Source organism: Anas acuta, chromosome 9 (assembly GCF_963932015.1).
Source record: "Anas acuta chromosome 9, bAnaAcu1.1, whole genome shotgun sequence".
In the NCBI taxonomy this organism is placed as follows: domain Eukaryota; kingdom Metazoa; phylum Chordata; class Aves; order Anseriformes; family Anatidae; genus Anas; species Anas acuta.
In genome coordinates, this window is record NC_088987.1 from 599,444 (window position 1) to 613,321 (window position 13,878).

The following is a 13,878-nucleotide window of genomic DNA, read 5'->3' on the forward strand; positions in this document are numbered from 1 at the left end:
TCCTTTTCCTTTAGGATGTCTGTAGCTCTGCTGTATCCCTTCAGGATGGCTTTGACAACGTAATGGTAACCAATCTGAGATCATGAACTTTTCTTCTTTTTATTTTCTCTTTTGCACAAACATGCATTTCTTTCAACACACAGGCTGCACACTTTGCTTTTGATGAGAATGATACGCTTTGGGTACCCCCGTGGCTAGGTAGTGCAGTGGCTGCATGCGGGAAGGCTGTGATATACTTGCATACAAAATATTTTGTTCTTACAAATATTCCCAATAACTGCATCATTGATTTTTTTTTTCTCTTCAGAAAATGTTGTGTTTCTCTCTGTGAAAGATTAGAGTAGCTGCAAGATAGCCTGATGCCATGTCCATCCAAGCATGACCTGCGCCTTCCCATTTTGCCCCCGTCTCCTTGCTGGTGCCTGGGTCTGCTCCACTCTGCCACCTTCCACCGTGGTGGTGTTCACTGTGCCGTGCAGTGCAGTAGCGGTGGCTGCTGAGGCAGCCCTGTGGGCTGGCTAAGAGGCAAAGGATGGACCACGTAGGTTTTACAGCCAGCACGTAGGGCCATGTGAACTGCAGTTTCCAAAATACTTCATCTCGTAGGCACAGCAGTACAGTGCCTGGTGGTGTGTTCCTGAGCTGCAGGACGTGCAGTTGTTAGAATAACCGTGTTTTGTTTCTTCCAATATAAGTAACAGTTAATAGCTAGATACTAAAGTTTCATAGAATTCAGTCATTTCTCGTGAGAAGAGATGACATCTGTCTTTGTGGCATGAAGTTTCATCCCGAATATCCATGTTTGAAAGTTTGCCAGATATGGTCAATGAGAAAAGCTGCTTCAGAATTAGTTTTCAGGACTTTCTTCCTATCCTAGGGAAACTGCAATGCTGTCAAAAACACTAATTGGAAAAACAAAATTTATTTTTAAAAAGGCTTTTCTGCTTACCCTGTTTGCCAGTATTTTATAGATACGCAGTATTTACAGGTCCTACTTGGCAGCACTGCAGGACAGGGTACAGATCACTGTATTACGGCTCATCAGGCACACCTAGATATGCAGCAAGTATGCAGTGAAGTCTGTCAGATTTATCACCATAGGATGTTGTTCTTACTTAAATAAGTGTTAGTGTTTCACTACCTACTCTTGAAGTCAGATTTGACCAGATTTGATTCATAATCAGGGTACAATACCATAGCTGGTGTGATTACCAGTTCACACACCACATAGAAGAGCAAATGCATTCTAAATGCAATATGGTCACATACTTAATATGAAAAAGCACTAAGTTGTGTTTGTTTCAGTTTAAGGTGTAAGTAGAACAAAGAGAACAATGGTTATTGCTGTAACATTGCATCAGAATTGAATAAAAGTGGTGGGGTTTTTCTCCCTTCTTTTCCTTCGTCTTTTTTTTTTTTTTTTTAATGTGCATGCACAATTCTGGCTTGCAGCAATTGGCTTGCAGCAGTTGGCTTGCATGTTCAGTTAACTCTTACTAAATTATGCCTTTGAATTTAGTAACCCTGCTGTTGCTGCTCAGGAATGCAGAGCTCTCACTCACAACACGGGAATTTACTCTGTTGCCATGTGCTGCAGTGAAATAAATTGATCCATCTCCTGCCTGATGAACAGCTTTTTGCTTAAATTTCACTCTTGGATTTGTCTGTAGCACTTGTCTGGGCTGGGTGGTGGTGCCTCGGGTGGTGGTCTTTGGTAAGGGTGTTCTGCTCTGGAGCTCTCAGCCCCACGGCAGCTCTGCTGCTTTGTCTGTGTTTCAACGGTGAGAAGAAGGTCTGTGGACAAAAGCCATTTGTGGATTTCACCACATATTGCTGGGATCATGCATCTGCTCGTTTAGTATTTTCACACATAATTTCGGCCTAACCCAATTTCCATTGATATAACTCCATTGACACTAGAGGGACACTGGTTACACCCGTGGGCATGAGTGGAGAAATTCTGGTTTGGGGCACGCAAGGTGAGCTGTCACTGGGAGAACAAAAAGAAAACAAAACGTGGAGCATGTCTCTGAGTCTGTCTGTGGAAACTGACTTCAAATCAACCCACACGGTCATTTGTGTTAGTGCTGAGCATATTTAAGGCCCTGTTTTGTTGTTGTTTTGAAAAACCAGTCATAGTGTTATCAGATTTCACTGTTCACCTTTGGGTGAATTCAGGTTACATCTTTATTTATTTCATGGTTGGCACCTTACAAAGGAGTTTTGGAAGCAGTTTGTTCAGAGAAATGATCGCTTATTTTGTTTGTTTGTTGTTTTTCTTCTTCTATCTCTCAAAAAAAAATCTTAATTTTTGAGCACTTTCCCCTGCCCCTGGTACCACTGTACTAGATGCGTCTTCAGTTGATCAGTGTTTTATGGGCATGCTGTGCGCAAGGTATACAGGCTGCTCAGCTTTTCGGTTCCTCACCTAGCAGGTGCTTGTTTTGAGAGCTCCCCATCTGATTTTTGCAGATGTTTTTCCAGCTAAATTTGCTTTCAGTCCTGGCAGTAGTTAGCGATATAGATGTTTTTCTGTTCGCACTTCTGGTACTCCCTGATTTGTTTTTCAGAATTTTCCCAGAGATATTGGCTGGTTTTTAAAACAAATCCTTAGCATAGCTTCTGCCTGCTTAGTGTAGCTTGTCGTAACAGTGCTCCCTTCCACCTTGTCTGGCCCTTGTGGCTCCTTTAGCAGTGGCCCGAGTCCTGCACCAGAGCCCCAGCTATGTCAGTCACAGCTTTAAAAGAAAGGAAAGTATTAAAAACAAACGCTGTGCCAACCCCGTGGCATCCCATGGCAGCTTTGCCCCTGATTCGTGACCTCTTCTGTGCATTCCCTCCCTGAAGCCCCAGCTGGGGACCCCAGCCCCAGGCGGTGGTGCCACGGGGCTGGCGGGGCTGCAGCTGCAGCACTCGTGTGCTGTGCTCACCGTGGGCCCACGGGCCAGGCAGCTCTGCTCATTTCCTGGGACCTTGTTTTTAAACACAGTCCAAATTAATAGCCGATCTGCAAGACACTTTCAGACTTGTTATCATTTGGTGTAGTTACTACTGAAGGGCTGGGAGCAGATAAAGAAGGAAGGTTCCTCTGGTGGTTCAGTGGTTTTGTCCATTGGTATTTGTATTTGTTTTCTTTTCCAGCTGGTAGCCCGATTGTGGTATTGCTGTGTGTTATCAAACTGACTTCTAGCCTTAAATTATGATATTTCTCTGTATGAATATCCAGATTACGATGTCAATTGCCTTTTTATTTCTTTGTTTGTGGTGAAGCGGACAGCTAAGTGGAGGGAGCACCATTGCTTCCAGCTTGTGTCCGCTACTAAGATTCCTTGAGTAGAACAATTTTCAAAATGATTAATTGCAACATCACAATACCACAAAAAACTGATTGATTTGCATTTCTGGCAAATTCTCACGCACCAATTTTTTACAATCTTGGTCTTGAAGTATGTCCATTTTTTTCCCTCTTTTCTTGTGCTTCAAATCATACTAATGCAATCTTTAAATGAGTTGCTGTTAGTTTGGCATAAATTTGGAGGCAATTTGAAGTTAGCAAAGTAGGCTCTCTGCTGATCAGAAATACAAAGCATATTTCCGAGCTGTTGGGAGCTGGAAATGTTTGCATAGCCATTTATCATACAAATATTTTGCATGTCATCAAGAAATCTGCTAATGAGCATGTGGACTGCTTCATCTGTGGAAAAACTAGCAGTCAGGTAGCTTGAGAAAGCTCAACTGTGTTTTTAAACTAGAGATTATCACTCTCTCTGAGTTTCCAGTGCAATTCCATGTTCTGTCTGGAAGACCAGCTAGATTTATTTATTTTTTCCTAAAGCGCAAGAAATGCTTTGCAAAACTCCATTTTAAAGGGTGTCTGCGGAAACCCCTGGTCAGTAAATTTCTGTTTCTTCACCACAGCAGTGTTAGGGCAGTGTCAGAAATCAGTCAGTTCTCCCACCTCCCTGTGAGCCAGTGCAGTTCAGCACAGTTCGGAGTTGCAAAGTGCCGTTTTTTGAAGGACGTGGTGAAGCCTCTCCCTGGCTCCTTGTTACATGCGGTGGTGGGTCTGGGGGTGGCTGCTGCTCAGGGCGCAGGGGCCGTTCCCAATCCGTGTGTGTCTTTCAGGGCCAGCCGATGGACCAAGCTGCTCTGTTCACTCCGCAAGTTCGCCCCCCGGCTCAGCTCCCGCAGTACCCAGGGTTGCAGCAAGCACAGGTACTGTGCTGCTCTGGTGGAGTGAGTGCCTAAAAATGTTTTTTAAACAGGCTTCCTTCACCTTCCCGTCTGCTTGTCCGTGCTGAAGGTTTGCCTGGGGCTTGTCTCATGCATGTGGCCTAGGGCAGTGGTGTTGCCCTGTTCTGGGGTGTTCACTGCTCTCTGCACGCTGCAGCTAGTAAATGTAAGGCAGCCACTTTGCAGTTTTTCCCTTAATGACGTTGCTGGTAAAGACAATCATACTTCTGAGCGAAGTCCGAAATTTGACCTATTTTTTGTGAGATATTGACACCAGCAACAGTTTAAAATGAACCTCTGTTATGCTGTGCATGTGTTCATTCTGGAACTTGGGGTTTTGGGGCAGGGGGAGAGGGGAGGTGGAGCAGTGAGCACAGCCCCGCTCTTGCCCAGTACTTCTCAGGGAGGGAGGGCACAGACCAGGCTGGGGCCTTTGTGTGCAGCCCCATTGAAGCTGCCTGAAGCTGCAAGCAGAAGCACTGCCAGCATGGGGGACCCTGCCTCGCACTGATGGCTTCTAGTTGCCGGGTTTTAGTTCCTTGATAAAAGCCATCTCTTTCTTTTATAATGAAGCTAATTTAAATAGGGTTAAGTTACACAGTGAAGTCTCTCTCTTGTCTGTTTCCCACGCAGAGCATGCCTCATGGATACACAATGTACAGCACACAGATGCCTTTGCAGCAGCAGCAGCCCGGCGGCGTGGTGCTCTCCCCCAGCTACAACCCCCGGGCGTACACAGCGGCTCACTCCGGCCCCGCGCTGATGGAGAGGCTGAGGCAGATGCAGCAGCAGCCGAGTGGATACATCCAGCAGCAGGCTGCTGCATACATCCAGCCTTTGACAGGCACTCAGCGGTGAGGTCCTGCTGTTCTCGTAGCTGGTGACATTGCAAGATTTTAATGGCAACTTGGATTTAGAGGTCTAAAGTTTTGCTTAAAGTTAATCAAAATGAAGCTAATGCTGGGTCTAACTAGCAATAAATTTGCCTTTCTCTCGTTTCCCCCTACTTGGTCTTGGCACAGGTTGTAGCCCAGTTGTATCCTGTGTGTTTGTGGAGCATAAAATTTCATTTAAAGGTGACTGTTGGGTCCTATTTCCTGCTCCCCTCTCCCTATTCTATAAGCTGTATCTGTATTATGCACATAAGTGTGCAGTATCAAATGTGAATAAATATTTCAGGTTTTGTAGTCAAGAAAACACAAGACCAATTTGGTAGTTTAACTAGCAATAGACAAATGAATTTCAGTTCAGCCTGAATACACTAAATTGACTTGAGTTTGAAAATAAATCTGAGTCGTAGCCTATAAGAAACAGGAAAAATACAGTGGTAAAGAAATGTTAATGAAAGAGAAAGCAAATGAAGCAGGAACAACATCTGCAAGCAGGATTGTTAAAGAGTATCCTGAGTGGAAAACTAGAGTTTCCAGTGAAAGTCTTGAATTGGAGATTTTTTTTTTTACTATAATGTTCTAAGATAGCATTTCTTGATTTTTTTTTCTTTTTTTTTTTTTTTTTTTTTTTCAGTATTTTAGAAATTAAGAAGCCTAACAATCAGTTTTAAGTTCATGGAAATGCACCTAAGAGATGTTTTGGCCAGAACATTTTAGTGCTTATATGGAAGTCTTGCTTGAAACATAGAAAAGCAGAAGTCAAATTATTACCTATATCAGTTGCCAGGCAATAGGATGGTACAGCCTCTCTTATGGGATATATCTCATAGCATTTATATTTGGAAAAACATTCTTCCTGTAAAACTTAACATCTTCGAAATCTGTAGAAGTCTGATGTTGTACCTTGTAGCTGAGTACTCCTAGACTAACTTTTTGCTGTTTACAAATGGAGTACAATTCCTTTTTTATGTTATTATTTTTCAACCAGATTGAGCCATCAGCCTTTGCAGCCAAATTCATTGATAGGAGGGGGACTGGACAGTGCATCAACCACAGGTCCTCATCCAAACCTGAACTCGGCACAGCTGCCTCAGGAGCAAATGCGACAGAGGCAGCAGCAGATTCGACAGCAGAGACTCTTCCAGGTGAGAGACCCAACTGCACCAAAGGCAAGGGTTGCTTCATTGCAGGGAATGTAAACATCACTGTAGCAGGGGATGGAGTTACTGCCTCACTTGTGCATTCAAGCCTAAAGTAGAGGAGCTGGCTGCTGTTAATCCCAACTGGTTTCACTTGAGTGCAATAATTTATTGCTTATATCTGGGACTTCCAAAAGAGACCTCTAGGCATATGTGTGAAAATCAGTACTTCAGTTTTTCAGGATAATAGAACACTTTTGGAAAAGGTAAATTTGAGAATAGCCTAGCTGAATGAACTGGGACAAAAGCAGTGGTTATGCTCTATCTACCCTCTTGGGCCTTATATACTGAAATTAAATTGATAATTAAATTAAATAGACCTGTTTGTTCTATTATCTTAATTCTGATTTGATGATATATTTTTAGTTTGGAGGTAAGCATTGGTTTATCAGCTAAGTATGTAAGGCTTTTCCCAGGGGAAGTAAATTATATTAAAAATTCTTCCCGTGCCCTTTGATGGTTGGAATTATTTTCATATTCTCATTTTAATGCAATAGCTATCTGTGCCAGCTCTTGTCAAATGATAAGGCATTTTGTCTAGATTTTTTTGACATAATAAACAAAATATACCAGCTATTTATATATTTTGTATATATTAAAAATGGCCTCGTGAGCCTTGGTGTGGCAGAAGATGAACAGAACTGGAGCGCTGTGAGGTTCATCTCCCACATGGGGCCTCCAGTGACCAGTGCTGTAAGCAGGGCCAGATCCCAGCCTGTAAAGCAGTCACAGAAAGCCATCTGGCTGGGCTCGTGGTCGTTCCCTGAGGCAGTGTGTGAGCAGCAGCACCCTCGTTTCAACACCCTCCTTCTTCCAGTTGCAGCAGGGGCAGCAGCAGGGCCAGCAGCAGCCACAGACGCTCGGTCTCCAGCCCGTGCAGCCGCAGCAGCCCTTGGTAAGCAAACGTGAGGCTGGGGGCAGGCGTAGCACAGGGTGGGCTTTGTCGCTTCTGAGACGGGCAGCGGGACAGGCAGCTGGGACCTGCACCTCGCCTGCCCCCAGCAGCTTTCAGCACAGGCCCTGGGCAGGGGGCTCGTGCACTGCCCTGCTCAGCCCCTGCAGCATGGCTGGGTGGCTGCTTTTCAGAGGTGCTCCTTCCAGGGCCGCGGTGTGCAGCTGCCCCCTGCCCTTCTGTGCTTCACAAAGCCGTGCAGGCAGAACCGTTACCACAGCTGGGCCAGCTATGACCAGGTGTTCTGCTGAAAAAAGGATTTGTGTGTGTTGGGAAGGGGGAGCGGTTCAAACGCTTCATTTCAACGCATCTTTTTGAAATTATGCTAACAATATTGAACGAGAGCTAATGGTTGAGATCCCAAGCAATAAAACTACCCATAGCAGTTCTTTAGAGAAGTGCTTGGGGATGCAGTTACGAAATGAGTACTGGTGCTTTGCTAATTCGGTACATCTCTTTTCCATCACCAGTAAAACAAGCCTGATGAGACTAGCTGCCTTAGGTCTGTGTGCGAGTTCAAAGAGGGAAAAAAAATGAGAGGTTGTGAAATCATCCTCACCCCTACTATTAAGGCATAAATAAATGATTATTTTTAAAATCTGGTACAGAACCAAGTACTGTAAGACTCACTGAAAAGTCAGGGATCTTTTCCTCTGGAAGTGTAAGGACTTAGTTGTCCCACAGCAGCAAGATAAGGTGAATTAGCATCTTACTTCTGCAGGATTTTTTTTTTTTCCGTTTATAATTGCTGTGCTATGTGTTTTTACAAGCGTTATCCTAGTTAAAAAAAAAAAAAAAAAAAAAAGAAGTAATAATGAATAGCCCTTGCTAGCTAATAGCTTGATGAGAAATATACAGTTGCTGCATTGCTGCTGATGCCCGTAAATGGGTGGATTTTTATGTCTTTGTATTGAAGGCTTTTAAGGTGAACACAGGATAACGTGAGGCTATTTGTGGGAGAAGTTTTTGCTGTAACGCTAAGAAAAACATTGACTCTGAAACATACGGTGCTGGTTGTCAGCATTGTCCTGTGTTGCCAGGCTTGTGCTGTGTTTGTGTGAGCATCCGCACTCCCTCTGGTGTTGGCTGCGGATCGTGGCTGCTCCACTGCCGCCAGGCTCCTGCCCCTGCCTTAATTCAGTTCACAGTGGCTGTCGGTGACTTCAGGCCTTTGATATTTAGGTTGTAATGCTAACATTTTTGGGGGGAGAAAAATAAAGGGTTATATTGTTTGAAGGTCCTTTAAAATTAAATGATTAGTCATATAAGAGAGCTGCGTGAAGGCAATTGTACAAACAAACTTATTTTTAAGACATTCCTTTAGGCTGAATTGGAGCCTTTCATAGTTTTTTGTATGATTTTGCTAAATCACTATCGCTACCAAATAACTTTTATGGATGCTTACACTGAATTTGCAGTGCTGCTGTCCATGTTTTCTCTACTTTGTCATTTTTTTCAGATGCATTTAAGGTAGTTGAGGATAATTAGAAAAAGGTTGTTCTAGAAAAATGGAAAAATTGGAATTGCTAACTGCTGAGTTTATAAGCATTAATCAATACAATCTTATGGAGAAACTGGAAGGCAGCATGTAGGTGCAGGAGTAAGGATAAATGAAGGATGTTTATCTGATAGCTATTGAAGGATTATTTACATCCGTTTTTGAGTTTTTCCTAATAGCTTTTTTATCTTGAACAAACTGCATGTGAAAGGCTGTCTGTCGTGGAGACAGAGCACCTGCCTGGCTGCTGGCTGGCTTTTCCAACACTTAGCACAGCAGGATGCTTTTTGCTGGTTTCACGTCCCTGAGAAGCCCTGGTACAGTTAATGCTTTTGACTGACCTCAGCATTTACTAAGAACTGTTTGCCAGAAGATTACACAATGTATTTTAAGTAAAGGATTTGGTTTCAGAAAGGGAAAAGAAGCTGAAGTCTTACTAAAACACTGAAAAGTCCCTTCAGTAACCAGGAAGTTTCACTGAATTAAAGCATGGGTGTATTCTGTAGGGCATGTGATGGACAAGAGCATCGAATATTTTTATTCAGTACATCAGGTTTTCAACGTGGTTGGATATGTTATTATGCAGAATCTGTGGATGCTGTATTTAAAAACAAACAAAACCCGCTACTTAATTAGAAGCAGTGTCCTTTCACCACATCCAATGAGAAGGAAAGTTACAGGATGTAGGAATGGACTGAGAGAAGAGCTTAGAGGCCCTGAAGATAAGTAATACAATAAATGGTGCAGGTTTGTTTTCAGCACTAGCAGAGCAGCGTCTCATTCATCACGATTTTCCTCCCTGGAGTAGGGAAGTGTGAGGGCCTTGCCTTTGGCTTTCTGTCCTTGGAGAGCCTGAAGGTAACTGTTACACAGATATCTCTTTCCTAGAGGTGACACCTGGGTTTTCAGAGGGAATAAATGCCTCTTGTGTATGCAAAGCTTTTGCAGAGAGGTATCCATCCTAACAGTACCTTTGCTTCAGATGGTCTGTGCCAGATCTGTCCATCATAACCCAGTACTGTGATATCTGTCTGATCAGTAAGTTAGTAAAACAGAATGGTTTTCTCCTGAACGACAGGTAGAGGTGTTAAAAACAAAGTGGTGCTTCTTTTCCTACCTAGGCTTACATGAAAAATAGACTGTTGTCTAGCTAGGGAATAATGCAGGCTGTCAGATAGACCAATTAGAGATTAAATTCTGCTTTGATGTAGATACAGATAGTGTGCAAATTGGTGAAAGTCGGTGCGTTTACACCAAGGGTGCTTTTGAAGCAATCGAAGTCATGATTTACTTCATTAACAGCAGATTTCTTTGGATGCTTTTTGTGTCTAATTCCACTGTGCTTAGTGGCACACGCTGTGAGGGCTTTGCCTTGATCCCTGTGGGTTTCAGGTCAGGGTCAGAGCGATGACCGGTTTGCTCCGCGGATGAGCGTGCCCAGCTGGGCGGGCACCAAGCAGTCCCCATTCCTCTGGAGCCAAGAATCAAGCACGCAGCTACAGCCCTGCAGCGGACCAAACAACCTCTGCCTTGTGCTTATCCCTCCTGTTATCTGAAGTGCCACTGCCCTGGGAGAAACGTTTTTTTGGAAGCTTAAGTTTCTTTTGAGCATTACACTTAAAATACTTGCAAGTGTTTAAAAATGCCCACAAGGCTGTTAATTTTGATTAGCAGTTTTGATTTGCCTTAGCTTTGAACAAAGCAGACAGTAAAGCTGCTTAAAGTGACTTGTGGGATGAATACTGGCCTCTCCAGAGCTGGAAAAGATGAGCTTTTTGTAACAGAGACTGGACACACGTGATACCTACAACATCATTGGAAAAGTGTAAAATTTCAGGGAATGAAGAAAACAAACATTTTGTAAGTTTTAAGTGTGCTCCACGTCTCCTTACTGTGCCATTAAAATTTGGTCAGGATTTGCATCGAAGGCAGGTCTGCCTTTCTTCTGCTGGCCTCTACCTGCGCTGTCAGCAGCTCGCATGCTCGTGTTTCCTCCTGGGTTAGGTGACTGAAATAGCTCCCCACTACAAGGCCCAGCTGGAGCAGCTGCTGTAAGATCAGGACATGAGCATCTGTGTTACTGCCTCCTGTGAAGCACTGGCTCTTCCCGGGCAGCAGCAGCTTTGGGGCTGCCTCCTGTTCGCTACCACCTCCCCAGCACTTCTCTGCCGCTGCTCAGCCTCATCGCCACGTGGTTCTGTGAGTGCTGGCAGAGGAGCAAGGCAGGAATTTTTTAAAAGACCCAGAGAAGAAAGTAGTTTTGAAGAAATGCTGGGATCTTCTCCTGGTGGTGTCAGCCTGGAGGTGGGTGGGATGGGTCGTGGTGTCCCAGTGACCTGCCGTGCCAGCAGCGGTGCTCCTGTGCCAGCCCTGCCAGGAGCTCGGCAGCGCAGCTCTCAGGAGGGCACTGGGGCAGCTGCTGAGGGTTTTCTGCTCACTCAGTGCCGTGTTTGATGCCTATCACAGCCCTGCTGGAGAAGGTGGGGGGCTGACCCCCAGACATCCTTGTGCTGGGGACACACAGAGCTGAGTGTCCGCCAGCACCGTGACTGTTCACGGCTGCACTTCTGTAACATGTGGTAAGGCACAAGTTGAACACTTTTTGCTGTTACTTGACATGCCACTCACGCTATGCTCCTTTCTTCCATCTTTCTGATTACTTCAGCAGTTTCCACGGCAAGGCTTACAACAGACACAGCAGCAGCAACAGACGGCGGCACTGGTCAGGCAACTCCAGAAGCAGCTCTCTAGTAAGTAGGAGTCTGTGCATACACGTGTGTGTCTGTACCGGGGCATGGAATTACTTTTCTGGAGACAGTCTGCCTGTTTAAGTCCTGCCATGCATGCGTGTAAGTCATTTAACAGCAGGTTACAGACCCCAGCTGCAATGTAGTAGCACAATTCTGGTGCTTGCACATCCCCTGCACTTCTGTTGGTCTCTGGAGGCACCTGCAGGACTGGTGGCCCCTTCACCATCTGCTGCCCGTTCTGTCCCCTCACTTCCATAGCCATACTGCTGGCAAAGTCCCCGAGGAAATTAGCAAATCGTGCGTGCATTAGACAGGTATATAAGGGAATGTGTTGACTATTACTTGCTATTGCTATGTGAAATATAGGTGTTTTTCTGTATTTTTGTAGAGTACAGTCGTGAGGCACAAACACTTCCCTTTACTTTGTCAACCAGGTAACCAGCCACAAGGAGTGAATCAATATGGGCATCCTTCACACTTCTAAATGAAAAAGATGGAAAGGAGACGTAGTGTTACGTTTGCACTGAAGAACAGAACACTCAAATTTCAATGCACTAGTTATTGCTAGAAAGCAAACTTTCGTTTTCTTCTCTTATTTCAATAATTATTTTTTTGTGCTGCAGTTGATGTGAATATGTAACAAGTTTTTTTGGGGTTTTGATTTCCTTTGCATTTAATTAGATTTAAATGTAGGGATGTGTGGGCCTACTTGAAGAATGTTATTGCAGATTTTATGAATTTGGTGCTTTTTAGGTCCTGTTACTTTTAAAGAGGACAAAGAATGCTGGATTTATTTATTTGTGGGAAACACTTTCTTGTTATTCTTTTTTTTTTGTTGTTATTTTTTAAGAACTGCACTGGACCAAACTACTGAATTGAAAGGCACTTCCAATTTTGGCATAGAAGTTGATTTGTTCATTAAAATATTCACATCTTTGTTTAATGGTAGAACAAGTGTTAATTTAAATTGTATTCATTTGACTGTAATTTTCATATGCACTTTATAAAGTTCTTTGTTTAAAGTAACAATTCTCTCTCGCTCTCATTGTGGTCAGAAGGTGCTGAAGTGGGTTTATTGCTTGTATTAGAACCTCTTAAAATTTATATTAAAAGCCACAATGTAATGTTAATAAACCTACTAGAAGTAGCAGTGTATTTTCATATTTGGTCCTTTCAATATAAAGTTCATTGGTGATCAGTTGAAAGAGTACAAAACATAGTAACAAGGACTGAGCAGTCAGAATAGGTTTTACTCTGCTCATGTAGGGCAGCCTCTGAGTCCTGGTAAAGCCTGACGGGAGACGACTCTGTATCTCGATGGGTTCAGTAAGAATATCTCATACGAGGGTTCACAAGGAGAGGGTGGAAAAGCCACCAGAGTCTTTCTTGCTGTTTCAGTGTTTCTGTAGCTGACACGTGTGTATACTGAAGTCGCCCTATATGAGTTATTCCTGTTATATATGTCTACTACTACTTACTTTGTATGTTAACTATTTAAAATTCTGGGTTTGATGCTTGATTGCTAAGTGAGTTTCAGTGGTGTAATGCATTATTTATCATCAGCCGAGTGCAAAACTACAAGTAAATTACGAATCAAACCATTATTTAAACCTGTTCAAATATGTCATAATTTTGAGTTTAAAACAAAAGAATAAATTTATTACTATTTTATGTAATTTAGGAGTCAGTCTACTTGATATTTTAAATGCTTTCATTTTGAATATGGAACAAGCAGGGCATTAAAAATATACATAGGAATGCTTTTTTGCTGTTCTGTATTAACTCAGTATGCTTCATCTGCCATACATGGAGTTTACAGGTGGTGGTGTAGTCGGGTGTCCTGCAGGGTGGGGGCAGATGCATGGCACACACCGCAGAGAGCTGCAGAAGGCCGGGCAATGGTGAGTGAGGGAACACCCCCAGCACCAAAATCTCAGGAATTTGTGTCCCAGATATCCCATATTACAAGGTTATTTCTATATTCTTTACAACAATAGGAATCATTCAAGCTATAGACTGTTATACTTGCCTTATATGATCCCATCCAGGAAGATTTAATAAATACTTAAATTCCGTATATTTTGATTGTCTTTTAGAATAGTCAGGGAAGTTTTACTTGCATAAACTTCTTTTATATTTTTTTTAACAGAGGTTTACTTATCCCTTGTGTCAGAGTTCACTGTTCTTCCTAGCAGAAGTAGCTATTACAGATATTGCATAGTGAGATTCATGTAATCCAGACAGTTTGGGGGTACTCTGTCAGCACTACAGAAGGAAGGAACAAGCACACAGTGAACTGCATGCATGCGACTTACGTCAGGAAATGATCGAGCCAGCACAAAAGTAATCCCAGCTG

At 43.3% G+C, this 13,878-nt stretch overlaps 1 protein-coding gene across 18 annotated transcripts in view; it reads left to right on the forward strand.

The window, feature by feature from the left end:
* The window catches only part of MED12L (mediator complex subunit 12L), a 130,957-nt gene extending 117,759 nt beyond the window's left edge, over nt 1-13,198 (forward strand). For 9 of the 18 annotated variants that reach the window (XM_068691924.1, XM_068691920.1, XM_068691911.1 and 6 more), the window contains 7 exons: nt 15-65; nt 4,126-4,215; nt 4,867-5,087; nt 6,112-6,268; nt 7,140-7,217; nt 11,438-11,522; nt 11,911-13,198. In XM_068691924.1, the coding sequence (XP_068548025.1) occupies nt 15-65; nt 4,126-4,215; nt 4,867-5,087; nt 6,112-6,268; nt 7,140-7,217; nt 11,438-11,522; nt 11,911-11,960 (732 nt within the window). In that variant the 3' untranslated portion in view covers nt 11,961-13,198. Of the gene's footprint in view, nt 1-14; nt 66-4,125; nt 4,216-4,866; nt 5,088-6,111; nt 6,269-7,139; nt 7,218-11,437; nt 11,523-11,888 lie in introns of all 18 variants that reach the window. The other 9 variants (XM_068691917.1, XM_068691918.1, XM_068691921.1 and 6 more) reach the window with 4 other exon arrangements.
* The last annotated feature ends 680 nt before the right edge of the window (nt 13,199-13,878 follow it).